At 37.4% G+C, this 17,722-nt stretch overlaps 1 protein-coding gene across 2 annotated transcripts; it reads left to right on the forward strand.

The window, feature by feature from the left end:
- Positions 1 to 3,384: 3,384 nt before the first annotated feature.
- LOC108987199 (anthranilate synthase beta subunit 2, chloroplastic-like) lies at positions 3,385 to 15,767 on the forward strand. 2 transcript variants are annotated; one of them, XM_018960078.2, is made up of 7 exons: positions 3,385 to 3,793; positions 6,675 to 6,745; positions 6,895 to 6,932; positions 7,043 to 7,153; positions 7,604 to 7,703; positions 9,043 to 9,178; positions 15,460 to 15,767. In XM_018960078.2, the coding sequence occupies exons 1-7, from the start codon at positions 3,515 to 3,517 to the stop codon at positions 15,562 to 15,564; spliced, it is 840 nt and encodes a 279-aa protein (XP_018815623.1). In that variant the 5' UTR covers positions 3,385 to 3,514; the 3' UTR covers positions 15,565 to 15,767. The 2 variants fall into 2 exon arrangements, with proteins under 2 accessions (XP_018815623.1, XP_018815620.1); XM_018960075.2 differs by lacking the exon at positions 15,460 to 15,767 and adding an exon at positions 11,833 to 12,129 and having other exon boundaries at positions 3,441 to 3,793.
- Positions 15,768 to 17,722: the final 1,955 nt, after the last annotated feature.

The following is a 17,722-nucleotide window of genomic DNA, read 5'->3' on the forward strand; positions in this document are numbered from 1 at the left end:
CTAAACCCATTGAAGAACCCGTCTCAAGAACCCATATTACAAAGGAGGAACGCCACAAAGGTTGTGATTTACCTTTGATAAGTTCAAAAGTTCAATTAAGAACAAGAGGAGTAAAACTCAACTCACAATGAATAAATTCATCAAATTTCATAAACTTTATAAACTTCTGAAAATGAGGCTACAAAGAGTATTTAAACCAAAACCTAATTAAAATCCTAGATAAAATAAAACTCCATCTTCCAAAAATACCCTTGAGTGAACAGTGCCGCGGTTACAGTACGGCGCTATAGTAACTCGGCTACAGTAACCCTAACCATAGTTCAATAAAATAATAACTTTCCCAACATGCCCTTACATAGGCATAAACCCAATTATTCTAAGCAAATAAAATAGGTCCTTGAAATTAATTAAATAAGTTGGAAGCCTTCAAGTGTCCAAAACCTATAAGTCATGTTGTTTCCATTTCCATAGCTTTTAAAATGAATCAAAGCATAATCTTCATCGTTTAAGCCCTTGAACTTGTATTTGGCCCATCTGGAACTTGCAACATATCTTTAAGACTAGACCCACCTTGGTTCCCATCACTGGTTGTAACATCAAGGAAAATTCTATAATTGCTCATGAGATGTTTCATCATCTAAAGCATCATAAGAGGAAGAAAGGTGAGATTGCTTTAAAGCTAGAGATGAAAAAAGCTTTCGATTTTATTGAATGTAATTTTCTTTATGCTGTTATGAGAGTTTTGGGCTTCAACTTGACCTGGATAAATCTCATCAAGGAATGCATTTCGATCGCCTCTTTCTCTATTCTCATCAATGGATCTCCAAAAAGTTTCTTCAATGTACAAAGGGGTCTTCAGCAAGGTGACCATTTCTCACCCTTTCTTTTCATCCTGTCTACGGAGGTACTCTCAAGACTATTGGCTAGATCAAAAGCTTTGCAAAAGCTAGAAGGTATTAAAATCAGCAGAGACAACCCGCCAATATCTCACATTCTCTTTGCAAATGATTTAATTATCTTTGCAAAATCAAAAGGAAGGTCGATTCAGGCGATCAATTCTAGAGAAATATTAAGCATGGTCCGGTCAGCGCATCAATCAAAGCAAATCCTCTATCTTCATTACCCGAAATTTTAGTCAAGCAACAAGAAGAGTAATCTCAGAGAATATGCCATACAAGGAGTCGACCTCAAAAATAAAATATTTGGGAATGCTGATAACTTTTGGTCAATCCAGGAAAGTGGACTACAAAGAAATGTTGGGAAAAATAAACAAAAGGCTGGATGGTTGGAAATAAAAAATGATCTCTCAAGCCGGTAGAACTATGCTCATCAGAATTGTAGCAAGCGCCATCCCCACATATCTAATGTCAATGCACATGCTTCCAAAATCAATCTGCAAGAAACTGAACACTAGTTTCAAAAATTTTTGGTGGGGAAAAGCAAAAGATCAAAAGCACAAGCTCTGCCTAAAATCATGGAAAACTATTTGCCAATAAAAAAAAAGATGGTGGATTGGGATTATGACTGATGGAAAATATGAATGTAGCCTTGTTAATGAAGATAGGATGGGAATTGAGCCAACCAAATAATAGTATCTGGCATAAGCTTTTATCCAAGAAATATATGAAATCAAGCATCTTCGAATCAGTAACCCAAAAGGTAATTGACTCGAGTCTCTGAAAAGGAATTATAAAGACAAGACCATTGCTGTAAAAAAGGTATATGTTTCAAAATTGCAAATGGTTTGTCTGTGAGAGCTTGGCTCGATCTCTGGATCCTGACTCTAGAAAATTTTAAGCCTTTTCCTCTCACCCACACAACTAATCGCTCGACTACTCTCAAGGTCTCAGATTGGGTTATTCAGAATAATAGATCTTGGAATCTCCCAATATTAACATCTCTATTCCAACAAGAAAGCATAAAGGAAATTCTAAAAATTTCTTTGCCCAACTCCAATCAAATTTCGGATTGCCCCATTTGGACTAAAACCCAAAATGAGATTTTCTTAGTTAAAAGTGCCACCATCTTGCATCAACTATTGCAAACTCTACTAGAGAAGCATTCTCGGATATTCCATGGAGGAAAATTTGGAATCTCAAGATCCATGACCGCCACAAGCTCCTTTTATGGAATATACTTTGAGATATTCTACCAACAAGAGAGCATCTTAAAAGGTTTATTCCAAGCATTCCCTCTATAATTTGCCCACTTTGTGATGAAAAAGAAGAGACCCCCTACACCTATTCATTGAATGCCCCATAACTAGAATTCTCTGGAGTCACATCAAATGGCCTTTAAATCTCTCCTCCCTAGTAGTAAACTCAATGAAGGACTGGTTCCAGTTCATTCTATACCCCAAACAAAAACTCGGTCTTACCTCCCAGGAAGAACATCCTTTCAAAATTTTTGTAGGTCTGATTCTAGATTTTATCTGGAGGGTTCGAAATGACCAAGTCCATAATCACAAGGACCTCTTTCTTCACAAACTTTCAAAATAGCTGAATCTCTCTTACCAAGAAAATCTACATGCATGGAAAGAAAAGATCAACACCAAAGTGGAGAAAGAATGACAAAAACCTCTCACAAATCAAATATGCATTTTTTTGATGCAGCAGTCAGGAATTTCTTTTCTTTGGCCTTATTAATGAGCAGAAACTCAACAAGAGAAGTCAATGAAATCTGGACTAAGACAAATTTTACTACAACCCTGGTAATTGCAGAGGCATTAGTGGCAAAATTAGCCTTCAAAATGGCAGAACATCTCAACTATCCCTCCATCTCTTTAGTTGGAGACTCTCAGTTGGTGATTTCTTCTATTTATAAAAAGGAACAGATCTGGCAAATAGATCCAATTTCGGACGACATTGCAAATTAGTTTAAATCTCACATATGCTGGATTTTTAACAGGATAGATCGATCCTAAAATCGATTTGCGCATTCGTTTTCGCAATGAGCAGCTACAATTCTTTGTTTGGTAGCATTCCGTTAGAGATTATTCTTACTACTATTTTGTATATTAATAGTGGAAAAGACCCTCCTTAAATATCTGTAATATTTCTTTTTATTTATAATATGCAAGCTTGCTTAGAAAATAAAAATAGACTTAGTTTAATACTTCTTTTTATTTTACTCTTTAATACAATTAAGAATTCCTTTCCTTTTCTTATGTTTTCAAGCTCTGTCTACGTTTGATCGAGTTCTTATCACAAAGAGAAAAGAAATGTTGTAATGTTGTGGATGGACGAATCGATGTTAGTGCAATAGAAGAGAAGTTTTATTTGTTTATTTTTGTGAAACTGTGCGGGAGATGGACTAGATATACAATGGAGAGAGAAAGCAAACAGTATAAAAAAAACGTAAGATTTGATTTTTTAATTGTTTTGTTTTAATTTTTTATTTCTGTATTTATCCACCTTGGCACTATTCGTGCATTTCGTGGCTTTACTGTAGCAGCTCTAACAAAATTGCGCTAGCCACCCCGCCCGTTTACGAGAGAGAGAGAGAGAGAGAGAGAATGGCTGCCCCTTCGCTTTATCAAGCCGCTCTGGTGCAATCGGAGCCCTCCTTCTTTTCAAAGACAGTCCAAACCGCTCAACTATTTCCCCACCGCCAGCTTTCCATACCCTCTTCTCGTGCTTTCCTTCTCAAAAGGCAAAGTGGGTTCGTCCCAAAAGCTTCGTTGACGGCCGTCACTGCGCAATCTAACTCGAACTCCTCCATTCCCAGGAAAAATCCCAACAAACCAATCATTGTCATAGACAACTATGACAGCTTCACCTATAACCTCTGCCAGGTTCGTCCTGAATTCCTTGTTTTTCTTGTTTTTGTTAGTTTTATTTTTGTTTCTGATTGTTTATGATCATCTGATTTTGCATGCACTTTTTTCTGTTTGGTGGCGAGAAAATGTGGGAAAACAAGTTAAATTGATGCGTACTTGTTTTTTTTTAATATTTATTTGTATTTTTTAATGTTTAAAAAACTACGAGACAAAAGTTGAGTGAAAATTTGTATTTGGTATTTTCGTATGATAAAGTCCATTTTTCTAAAATTCGCATTTATATCCTTAACCTCCATCTATGTTTATTGGAGTGATAAGTGTTGTTATAAGTGATAAATATTCTGGGTCCAATTCTTTCTTAATTTGGGAGGGGAAAGGGGTGGAAGGGGTGGAAGGGGAATCAAGATATAAGTATAGCACGCTGACTCTATGCCTATTTTTCTCTTAATTGTAGAAAATTCTTGCGTTAGAAAATTGTAGGAAATCCTCATCGTGGAAGGGAGGGGGTCTGGGGGGGAGAAGGTTGAAAATCTTCTTCTTTCCCAAAGCAGAATGTCTTCCCTCATTAATCCGTTTATATGTTGACCACTAAATTCCATAGTTTGCTGCACTCGAAAGAGAACAAGATCTACAGTTTTAGGAGAGATATATTATATACCACTAAGTTCCATAGTTTGCTGCACTCGAAACAGAACAAAATCTACAGTTTTAGGAGAGATATATTATCTAGGGAATAATAAGAAATGTCTTGAAATTAATATAAGCCATCGAGTCTTATAACGGCTCACTCAACACTCGATCGGTTTTGCCCAGGTACTATTATTTTACATGTGTAAGGCCCAATATCCCCGACATAAAGCTGTTATAGGTCGTTACTGATCAGTACTGGCCAATTGTGGTTGTTATTCAATGATCTATATTAATTCTTATAATTTTTGGGTTTGACAAATTTCATTGCTGCTGCACTGCTGCCCTTTATGCTAATGTCCGTTGTGTCTGATTCTTTGGCATTATTATCAATAGTGCATCAAAGCCCTGTACCACATTCTGCTCAACTGAACTTGATATCTTCTTCTATGAAGAGAGCCCTACTGTGATGATTCGTACCAACATCGTTCAAATGACATGCAACTGAGCATGCCCTTTGTAAGTGTTGTGTTCATGAGATGTATATGCCTTGCCATATTTAAAAATTAGTAATCAGACTTGAATTTGACCTCAAAGAAATCACATGACACCCAATTTTATTTTTTTGGTATTTATTCTTGGTCAAAGCAGTTTTTTTTTTTTTTTTTAAAGATACCGAAGATCTTATTAGAAAAAGCGCTCGGGGTGCAACCCAAGTACTCGAGGAGTATACAAAGGATATACACCTAGCCAAGAAAAGTTAGAAAAACAAAATTTCTGTATCTGTTTTTTTTTGTTTAATTAAATTTCTGAATATCTGTAAAAGATGAGGAGTGTTTTTGTTGCTTTTGTCCAATCATACACAGATGTGAGCATAAAGTTTTTAATTTAGGAAGTGTTTTCTCACGATCTTCAAAGTTGGCATTTATTTCCTTCCAAGTACTCCATAGAACAAGTGAGGCATCTGCCGTACCTCTACATTCAAGTTGCTTTTCCAATTTGCCACCCTAAGCTGACAATAACTCACCACTAGTTTGGTCATCACTCATCAAATCCCGAAGATATAGAAGATAGCCATGAAGCTGGAGAACAATACAATGTAGCTGTAGTTGGTCGATAGTTGCCCACACTTCTTACATATGCAACACCAGTCCATCACCATTAAGTGCTTCTTTCTCAAGTTGTCCATGGTTAAGGCCTTCCCTAAAGCTGCCACCCAAACAAAAGATTTGCCTCTTGAGGATATTTTTTCCACCAAATTTTTTTATTGGTAGTTTTTCCACCATATTATTTTGGTGCAAAGGTATTTTTCTTGGTGTCACCGACATAAAGCAGCAAACATAGCATGGATACTTATTAATAGAGTCCAATATCAATAAATAGCATTAGGTATTTAAGATGCCTTTCATTCATACAAGCAAAATGGCAAGGAAAATTATGGAAGTCCTCCGTTTTGTTCTCTTTCATTATGGTGGCCTAAAAACTGCTTGAAAATAATATTAATATGCATTCGGTCTTTCTATGTTAAAATGTACCTAGCCAGTGGCACCTTATAAATTGCAGTATTTATGTTTAATGAGATAGCATTTATTTTTTTCCTTTTTGAGATAGTGAACCGGGAAGATATTACTGAAAACAGCTCCCTGGAGTTCAAGGAATAATTGTTATAAGTTGAATGCAATTTAACTTTGCCTTTATGAACCTACAAGCTGATTTTTTGTAATTCTGTTCTGTTTATAGTTTCCTTTGAGTGTAATTATACTTTAGCATCATTCTCTTGCACAGGGCTATTCTAACAATTTAAATTAACAAGGCATATAGGAGCTTATGTTATATTCTAGTTTTTTCCACTGCAATTAAATTTAAGAGAAGTGTAGAGAAGAGAAGATTAGTGAAGATCACACTCGTACTTTATGTTGATTGAAAAAGAGATTGTAAGGGCTCAAGCTCTAGTTTTCTTTTACTTGAAATAGATTTTAACAATTCAAAAAATTTTAAATTTTTTATTATTCCTGTATATGTTTTACCTTTTATAGGTAACCAGCTAATCCATTGCCTCTCTTCTGAACCAGTTGAAATACTTGGAAGGTTTTTTTCTTGGAATGGGATTGGAAGTATACTCTATGAAGAGTCAGTTATGGTGGATATGTTTTTGAATATTATTTATTTTTTAAACTATTCTGGAGAATGATTTCTTTCAAGTTTTTCCATAATGATTGTATTTAGAAGCCTTGAACTGTTAGTCTAAAATCTTCTTTTCATTTTGAAGTATATGGGAGAGGTAGGATGTGACTTTGACGTTTATCGCAACGATGAAGTAACGGTTGAGGATTTGAAAAGGTAAGGGTGTTTATTGTTGTTTGGTTATTCATACATGTACGTGGTGGTATTCTAGATGGTTAAGGATTTCTGATGGTTCCTATGTTTCACCTGTTGTTTTCATTGTATTTAAGTAATCATCTCTGTAATTCTTTCTGCCAATTTTATAGGATGAATCCAAGAGGAATCTTGATATCTCCTGGGCCAGGTAAGATTATATTGGATGTGTTATTTTTAACTATAGAAAGGCCTTGCAGAAAAGGGAAAAAATGGAATGGTTCACATTGAGATTTTACATGACATACTCTTTTCTAATAGGTGCACCCCAGGATTCTGGGATATCATTGCAAACAGTTCTGGAACTTGGGCCTAGCATTCCTTTATTTGGTGTGTGTATGGGTTTGCAGTGCATTGGAGAGGCTTTTGGAGGTGAGTCTTTATGGATGTCTTAAATCTTATAAGCAATCCACTTATACTTTCATGTGAATGTGTGAATATGTGAATATGTTGAGTTTGAAATGGTTTTGTTTTTCGACAAGTAAAAAAGATGGTTTTATTTTAAATATGCACATTTATACTCAAGTGGAAATTTGGCATGTAGTCTTGTGACTTCTCTGTTTTTTACTCATGGCTGGTAACTGGGCAACTGTTTGGTTCAAAACCCATTGGGTGCATGTGTGACTTATTCTTAAATGGTTTCTAGTAGCCAAAGGTACCTCTTTCCCATGTGGGTCAAGAACAATTGTAACCAGAAGTACTCAGGATGCCTCTCCTCTTCAAACGGGACAGCTATGGATTCCAACCGTTGGATGGGGGAGGGGTGCCAATAGGCAGCTTATTTTTATTTTATGCAACCTTGTGTTTTTGTACAAATTGTAGGTAAGGTTGTGCGTGCTCCTGGTGGTGTCATGCATGGAAAGAGTTCTCTTGTATATTATGATGAGAAGGAGGAAGATGGCTTGTTCAGTGGCTTATCAAAGTATGAAATTTATTTCTTTTTCCAATATGCTTACTATCTCATACTTTTTATGATATGCAATATTCTTTGCTTTTGATTATAGAATTTCCATGATTCCAATACTTTATTTTATCATTAGTTTTTCGACAACTTTTTTAAAATGCAGATTACATTTTAGTTATCTTTATGTAAGGTTGACTTAAATTTATGTGGTCAATGCCCTTTAAAGTTTTGTTATACTGTGTATGTTCGAGGTATTTCTTGGTAAATACCTTCTGGTAATATCTTTCTGGGATATAATGGAAATACCAAATCAGAGTCATAGTATGAAGCTACTAGCATGAAGTGTCTTTACTTTTTGGTCTGCAAGCTCATCCTGACGACTTGCATGTAGACACCCCATTTTTGTTATATGCTCCTGATATGCACTGCTTAAAAATATGCTCAATTCAGTTTTTCTGGTTCTGGAGTATGTGACAAACTGAAGTGGAAAATTGTGACATCAATGTCTGATTCTAGAGAACATGACCTTCATGTGAATGATTGTAATAGTAAATTCAGTGGATATGTGCAAATATAGTAGCACCTAATGAAGTTGTTAACATATTTTGGTTATTAGGGAATGTTTTGCTTGGTTTAATAGTTTCCTCAAACGTCACGAGTTTATAATTGCCATCTTGGTGAGAAACATAGGGACGCCCTTATATCTTCTGGTTTTCTTTGGCTCTCGGATTTGTATTGCTTCTTGTTATTAAATATACAATTATTTTAATCATATATGCAAGGAACCTCTTACTTTTCCAAATAGTACATTATTCATACGTTTGCAATTTGTCTTATCTGATCATTCTATGGGATAATATGTGAAATGTTTTCAAATGGCTCTGCCATTTATTTCAGCTTTGAATGATGCATTGGTGAAGCATTTACTCTATTTAATATAATCCACAATTGGCTCAAGTAGTAAGGGCCTTGGTCTTGGTGGTATGCTGCCTCAAGGTTTGAACCCTTGGGTGCAAACAATTTTTAGGGGCCATGTCTCATCGGTGAGAAGCCGATGATTTACGTAATCAATGTGATGGGGATGCGTTACACGGGTCTGGGTTTCAAACCGGGTTAAAGACATGTTGTGTTTGCATAGTCTCTGGGATTTCTTGTCATAAAGAATTTGCCTTGAGTGCAGTCTAGTAATGAAAAATTTAATTTTAGGCCGTTTATTGTTGGTACCTTTCGTAGTGTTCTTTACTAGTTTCCTTTTATTAGATCTCTGCTTTTTCTTGTTTCTGCTTGTTTCTCTCTTCGCTGCATCAAGTTTTGCAACTCTATATGTTGATATGTTTTGTGGTCTTTTTCGTTTCAGCCCATTCACTGCTGGTCGGTATCACAGCCTTGTGGTTGAGAAAGAAAGTTTTCCTAGCAAGGAACTTGAGATCACAGCATGGACAGAGGATGGACTCATAATGGCTGCTCGTCACAGGAAGTATAAGCATCTACAGGTAAGATATTGTTCCTTTTTTTCCTATTATGTGCTCAGGGAGACAATTTCAATGTTCAGATGAATTGATGAGGCTGGAAACTCCAGTTGTGTTGGCAGCTGAACCTTATGCAATTATTACATGAACTTGTGGACTTGGGGGATGAGGTGTAGTTTTATTTTAATTACAGTAGGAATAGGCTGATTGCATTTTAAATTAAATGTTGATCGCTAATTTTTTTAGAACAACATCAAGCTTTTAGGATTTTAAAGTATGAGAACAGTGATGCTAAGAAAGACAAGAAAAGGCTAACCCTGAGCTGTGAGCAGTGGCATAAATATTTACCAATGCTTGATTTTGTAGTTTCAGCAGCTAGAGTTGATTGTTTGATTTGTTTATTGTGTGTGTGGAGAGAGAGAGAGAAGGGGGGGGGGGTAGAAAAGATAAGGAATGAAGGAGATAAAGAGAGAAAGAGTGCGTAGAGAGTATCACACGATTAAATGCATACTCAAATCCAGATTAGTCCATATGTAGTTATGAACCTGTTATAAAGTAGAAACCATAATAACAACTAATTATGACATTTGGATTGAATAAATAAGCCTATATAAACACCTAACTGCAGTAAGACATTAAAATAAAACGACCTACACATTTCTGATTTGACCACTCTATTTACACGTAACCCCAGACCAAAGGGCTTCTGATATGAACTCCACCAACAATTGTGATGAAACCCGATAACGATGATGGCTTGGAACTCCAAGATCGTATAGATAAGATTTGTTGAGCCTTGACTAGTCACCCAACTAGATGAAAATCAAGACTACGAAGGATTGAAACGCCACACCAAGAAATCAGAATCAAGGTGATAAGTTTGGAGCTTGAACGCCACAAGATTAACTTGATAAGTTCATAGAGTTCTTTGAAGAACCAAGAGGAACACAAGACCTCACAAAGATGATAAGCTTCTGAAATTCCAAATCTAATATTAAAACTCGAAATAACCCCTCTATATACTTGGAACAACCCTCCAAGAATAGGAAAAGTCATAACTACAGCTTTAAAAGCAACACAAATATTAACATAACAAGTCCCATGATTTTTAGGCCTCTTGGACTTCTAGAGGCAGCCAAAAATGACTAAATGACTAAATTCAATGTATTTAACATACCCAGGTAAGACCAAGTTCATTCTCCTATTTAATATTCTTGAAACTCAACAAATTCACGTCCTTTAATGGTCAGACCATATATCATATTTCTACTTGCTAATTAGCCTCTTCAATTGCTTTGATGACATGGACTAAGTCTTGATTATTATTTGAGCCCATCTTGGTCTTTTTAGAATCAGCCCAATTCTCTTGGATTAGCCCATTTAGTGCTTCCTTGAAACGTTTAGCTCTAAGTCTTGTAATTGGGCCACTAGGAAGTGACAAAGGGTCTTGTTCAAATTTAGCTCCATTCCCACTTGTATGATCAGCATGTCCAGCTCCTTGATTTGCATCAGCTTCTTAAATAGTTTCATTTTGGCTCAATTGGCACTGGCTTCCAAAATGTTACTGCTCCAGAAAGGAGTTAAATTTTCAAGCTAGGAGACCTGCCCTATATGAGAATTCCTTTATCAAATCTGCATACTCCCTTTCCTATTGAGTATGACATGTCACAAAATGGAGGTTATAATGATTATCCTTTCTTACAAATCCCTGAGCTCGTATAGAAACATGGAGACATTGATGAGATCAGCTTGTGTGACACCCCCAACTCCCGCTTGGGATTGGACGGTGACTGAAGCGTTAGGACATGTAACTCAAGGCTACATACCTCTGTACATGACTGTTAAGATGCAATGCACCTATTGTATTATAGCAATATGCAATAAATCGCAGCGAAAATTCATGTAAATCTAAGTAAGATTTAGAGCAATTTGCAAAATATCATAGTGTACCATAAAAACTAAATATCCTAAAAAGATTTCATTGTTTGAACATCCCAAAATACAAGAGGGTTTTACCTTGTAACCCGTAGAACTCCAAGCATCCCTTCGCTTGAGACACATAAAAAGACTCATTTCCTTTGAGGCGGTTCAGTTTGCTGAATTCCAAAACTCTGAGCAACCCTTTGGGCTTCTACGGTATACTCCCATGCTTGTCTTAGATAGCTCGTTACAAAATCCATACGATCTCCTAAGGAGAGAGCGTCCTCATGCTCGGATGGCCTTGCTGAGTCACGGTCCTTATTCAGAGTATCTTGGATGTCCTTAAGGTATCGTGAAGTAGTCCTTAAGCAAACAATAACAAAATCGTAGCGGACCTCAAGAGTGTACTTGTGCTCGACTAGGTCATTAATCTCATTCATCTTGCTTAGGGTCTTGAGTGCGTGCCACAACTTCTACCATTCCGAATTGGGAATGGTAGTGAAAACTACCATGGTGAGATTTCGAGAAATTTTAGTAAGTAAACAGACAACATACAACAGATAACGTAGGCATATAAAGGCAAACCATTAAATGAATGCATAGACATGTACTTGACACAAAACTTAGTTCATGCATTTTGATTTTTTCAAACATGCGTTGACTTTTCCAATAAAACATCTTTTTCATTTTGCAAATTGAACAATTTACATATAACACATCTTTAACTCGTTGCCTTGTTCACTTCTTGTAACATATAGTTTGGATACCTCACGGCTTTGCTATGCACCGTTGGCTCCCTACTAGTTATCGCATCATTCAACGGCCCACTTGACCGTGGTGACTACATCATAGTCCTTACTATGTGGCAGTTCTCCATTTTGCCTTCATCGCATATAACACGTGGCACCCACTAGTTTTAGGTGCTACTCTGCTCTGGTATCCTTTCTACAAGGATCGATTTGAGGTCTGCCGACAGTACTTTGTTGACCCAAGGGCTACCACTCCAATTTACACACTCCAGAGTGGATAAAGGAGTTCCACTAGTACATTCGCTGTCCTAGCATTTGGGGTCGTGATAGAACATGAACAGACTATTTTCTTTGAAAAACAGTACACAACCCAAATGCATGTGACACGAAGTTGTGACACTTTTCTTTTAATGCATCATGTGAACATGTAAATGCCGAGAATCATGTAACCATGTGATACAACATTGAATATCTTATGTTACAGCTTGAAATATTAGAATATTCGAATACTCAATTCACAAACATAGGCAATAACATTCAAGACATACCAAAGTAGAAGAGCAATATCTTAAACATATGCATGGCCGAATCATTTGAGACTTGCAAAAACATGTTATAGCAAACAACTTGAACCAATTTTTCTAAGCATACTGGAAAACATCATGAACAAGTAAACATAGCAAGAACATCATGCAAATCTGATTACAAGGCATCACATAGCAAGAGATTATCATCAAACAACTAGTGCATATGATGGCAAATAAGAATGCAAAGTTCACACGGCATATACAAATATTATCCAAAGTAGGTTGAGAGTCTTCTTACAATAATCCAAAGTAGTGAAACGTGATCAAGCAAGTTGTAAAAAGTGTTTGTTCAAAATATGTAGAAACAAGAAGACGTAATCTAAATCCAACATGGGTGGTCTTGCTAGGGCTTCTTTTTGCTCATGGTGACACTCCAAGCATTCGGCCTAGAGATCCTTGGTTAAGGGTGGTTGTGTTTTTCCCTCTTGACCTTGGCAAGGTCTTGGGTGTGTGCGTGTGTGCATGGTGAGGTGCATGTCATGCATGGTAGCCGAGACTCCTTGAAACGAGGTGGGATCTCCATCTCTAGTTTCGGCCTCCCCCTTGAGAAAACCCTAATTTTCCTTCAAGAAAGGTTGAACACTTGGGCAGGATGGTGGTGGTCTTTCTTGGATCCGAAAACCTAGTGACCCCATCACCCTTGTGTGTATGTGTGTGTGACTTCTGAGTAGTGAGGGTTAGAGTGGTACCGTGCGATGTGGCTCCAAGTTTCTTCCTTGCTCGTGACTAAGAGAAGGGAGAGTGGGAGAGATGGTGTTTGTTTGGAGAGAAAGTTGTCTTGGGCGTGTGGGAGGTGAAGAGATTGCAAAGCATGGATAAATGGCATCCAAAAGGCCTTCTAACCGTCAGCCTCTATCCTTTTATTTTCTCCTTCGGTTTCCTCTCACACTTCACCTTGGCAATGGATGAAATTCATGCATGGGCGCCATGTGGCATGCCCTTCATCATTTGACCGAATCCCTTTCTTCTTCTTCCCATATCTTTGTTTTCCTTGGGAACTCAAAGGTCTCTTGACAAGTGGCGTGTAAGGCTTGAAACCGAAACCCTAATGCCTCTTCGAGTCCCTCCTCTGTGTCCAGGTTCAATGAACCTTTGGGGCTTAAGGGTCTTTTTACAAAAAACCCTAGTCATTCTTTGGGAGAGTGGGCATGTGCATTCTTGCCACTTGGCAATGCTGTGTGTGTGTTGCCGCCCACGTCTTTTTCCCACAAGACCTTTCCTCTTCTCTAGATACTTGGGGTGGCGTGTGGTACCCATTTCCTAGGCATCATTTCCTCTTCCCCATGAACCTTCTTCTATAATTCCTAAGTGAGTGACATGTGGTGTGTGTGAGGGAGAGTGGTGTGGTGGCTGAAACCTAGCGACTAGGGTTTTGTTTTATCCCATGCACTTCTTCCAATTCTAATCATATCAATCTTCTAGAAAGTCCCTTGTATGAACGACACTTGGCAAAAAGGTAGTTGGAACCTCTTAGGTAGGCGTGAACCTCTTTTGGCCGAAACCCTAAGGCTTCTTGGAGACGTGCTTAGGTCTCTTGACATCTCCTATGCGCCACTTCCCTATGCAATCATCTAGGAACTCTCATAGTCTTGACAAGTGGCAAGAAATGTGGGTGCTTGCTGAGTGGGTGCGTTGGTTGAGAGTCTAGGGGACTGGATCTTATCTTTCCCTAGGCATCTCATGATTTCTTACTTCTAGAACCCTTCTACATGTGTGACAAGTGCCAAAAATAGGTGGCCTTTGTCATTGTAGGCGTGCTAGGGCTTTTGGGTTACCGAAACCCTAAAGTCTCTCCCCCCTATTTCCCTTAATCAAGTCTAGTTTCATTGTGCCTTGTGTGTGACATGTGGCCAAACCTTTAGCATGTTGGGCATGTGCCCTTTGTTCCCCTAGGGTTTTAGGCTTTAGCCCAATGGGCTGGCTGAATTCCTAAGGCCTTGCTGGGCCTAATCTTATGGGCTTTTAGATGCCTAATGCATTAGAACTAGATAGGATCCAAGGTTTCTAAGTATTCTACACCTCTTGCATGGCCCAAAAATTAAACATAAACTAGCAACGAAAAACAGGCGAAGACTTGGCTAAGTCCGGGTTGTCACAGCTTGCTTATGGTCTTCAAAACAAATGACAGCTCCTCTCATCCTAAACAAATGGTAATGGGTGTGGTCTCAATTTCGATGTCTTGCAGGTTTAAATAGTATTAACAGCTCAAAAAACTGACTCTATATCTCATCATTACGAGTTTATGCTCTGTGGAATTGTAATCTGAGAATGTTGAGCAACTTTTTTTTTTCTTCTTACTTGAGTCAATTTGAATAAAGATAGGGCATTTTTAGGATCTTGATATTGGAGAAAAGTTTGAGTAGCTCTAGAATTGGTTACCATGTTGACGGTTATGGTATTCACTGCAAAATTAGGGGCATAGCTAATCCCAACCCACACCCAATGCAAATGGAATCTGCTGTGGGAGACTGGTGCGAGTTTAAATGAAAACATACTCTTAAGGCAGTTTCTTTGTGATTATACTTCATCATTAGGGACCACACATGTAACTTTTTCGTCTGAAAATCAAATTTTAATATATAAATGCAGACATCTGGGGAAGTTTTGAAGTGAAACGCATGCACGCACACACACATTGAAGGTTCAATGTAGTGTTGCTGTTTGACATGCATTTAAGGTTTCTGAATAACAATCGCACATCTAGATATATGGCATCACAAAAGTGTGCCTCCTAGGATGTTCTCTACCTTTCAGCACACATTGCCATGCACCCATGATGCTGGGTCGGATAAAGCCAAATTGTTGTAGTAGTGTTGTCAAACCATTGTAATTGTAAGGGACGTTGTCTAAAAAAACTTGAGTTAAAAAAATGTTTAAAACAATTTTTAATAAGAAAAACAGAAATATAAAATAGTAAAAATTTCAAGTTTTTGTTTGGCTTGCTGATTTTTCCTTTCTGCTTCATCGCATGGAATGGCGTTTTTCTTTCAGTTACTGTAAGTATCTCCAGTTTACTACTGCTATAACCAAATTGATTTAAAAATTGCAGGGTGTTCAGTTCCATCCAGAAAGCATTATAAGCACTGAAGGTAAGACAATTGTCCGCAATTTTGTCAAACTGATAGAAAGAAAGGAAGCTGAATCTCAGACTTGAGGGTTGGATGGCAGACTCAGCAGTACTTAAGCTATATAATATATTATATATGCAATAAGACGACAATGCAGTCATGTGCTTTCTGTTTTCTTTCTTGTTCTCATAGTGTAATAAGTTTGTGCTTTGGATGGATAGACATTCAGATGTTCATGTGGTTTTAGGCAATAATGCCATTTCACAATTCAGGGTGAAATTCTCTCTTAGAATTGCGTGAAAGGATTCCATTCCCCTGTTAGATACCAGGTATGACAGCAACTTTCCTTCCCAAATGCGCGGTTTCCTCAGCCTCACAATTCTCGCTTGTATCTAGGTAGCTTTTGCACACTGCACATGCACCATGGCTTTCTAAAGTGGCTTGAGATCCCCATACTTTGGAGATTAAGCAGTTGGATATTATTTTGAGTGCATGAAAAGGTACTAGATGTGAAGTAGCTTTTGAGTATCAATATTTTATGTTTCTTTTTTCTAATAAAGAATATGGATTATGGAACCCATTGTCAAGGCAACCCTGAATGGTTAATCCAATCCTCTCCAATGCAAGACGGTTGTTTATGTTGTTAATGGCTTGCATTTTTCAGGGTATGAATCAGCCATGATTTTAGTAAAAGAAATTTAAGAGAAGACTGTTGCAGTGAACTTTTAGGTCATAAGTTGTCCGACTTTTTGAAGATCATAAACGCTTTTGGCCGGTGTCTCCTATAAGGGAGGTGTTATCGGAGACCAATAAGGAGTTGCCACGTAAGGGTTCCTCAAGAGTGATAGTGGGCGGCGCATAACAGGGGATTTGATGTTCAACTAATTCTTAATACGTTTCTATTATATTCAAAATCTATTTTTACTCTGTTTTTTTTTATTGCATTTCATTTTTCAAGCAAATTGCTATATTTGTTATCCTCTTTGTAGGATTCTAAATATGAGAACTAATGGTAGAGAACTTGAGGTAATCTGATTTAGTGATTAGGGGTGTTAAGTTTGGACCGGAAAATTGAAAAATCGGTCTGAACCGGACCGGACCGAACTGCTTGGGCTGGATTTTCGGTTCCGGAACTGGTTCTTTACTTGCACAAACTGGCTGGACCTAGTTCGATTCCGATTCCGTGGTTTCCGAGATCAAATCGAACCAGATCGGCCCCGTTGGAGGAAAAAATAAATAAAAAATAATATTTTATATATATATAAGTTTTATACAAAAATAATATTATACTAAAAATGATAATTATCATTTAAAAAGAAAAAAAGAAGAAGAACCATCTACATAGAAGAAACCAATAGGAAACAGTGCCGTTTAGACTTCCGGAAGGCAATAATGCCAATAAACCCTAAAGGCTAAAATCGAACCTCACTCTCGTCTCTTCCTCGCCTCTCTACAAACTGCCTCACTCTCTGCCTCGCCTCGCCTCTTTGCTCCACTCTCGTCTCTGTCTCGAACTCTTGCCTCCCTTCCTTGATTCTCTGCCTCACTCTCTGCCTGACAAGTTGCCGCCTCGCCTCTCTTCCTCATTGCATAGACCTTCGGCCTCACCTCACGGTAATGTTTCTCCATTTGTTTTTCATTTCATTACTTGTTAGATTTAGATATTCATTTCGGCCATGTAACAAAGAACTAAGACCTAATTGAACCCACATATTTTCTTTCTGATCAGAGAATGAAAGAGTGATTCGTGTTCACTTCAAATTTGAATTTCACCCGCTGGCATTTATTTTGCAACTCAACAACCATGTATATCGGACCCAACTACTTTCAAGTTTCTGTCATAAGTATTAAGTATATGTAAATTGTTGGGTTAAATTTCTGAGATTTTTTTTATGCTTGGGATGAAAGAATGAAGGTGGTATAAAGCTCACAACTTTATACATTAAAACAAAAGGACAAAGACTTCTATCACCATTAAAGAATGTCGATAAGTATTTTCTAGTCATTCCACAATTATAGAAAATACCTATGAAAAGTTGGTGTGCTCAACAGAGGGACTCAAAGAATAGATACAATACAACAATGGAGACAAATAATTCTAAATAGAACTAAAAGAATACTTTAAAAAAATATTATTTGCATACTTTTTTATATGAACCCGTGGAAATGGAATCCTTTAAACTCACAATCAATTTGAAAATTCACCCAAGAAAGTCAAAACCAAGCTAGTGGAAAATCTAAACC

This window comes from Juglans regia, chromosome 16 (genome assembly GCF_001411555.2).
Source record: "Juglans regia cultivar Chandler chromosome 16, Walnut 2.0, whole genome shotgun sequence".
In the NCBI taxonomy this organism is placed as follows: domain Eukaryota; kingdom Viridiplantae; phylum Streptophyta; class Magnoliopsida; order Fagales; family Juglandaceae; genus Juglans; species Juglans regia.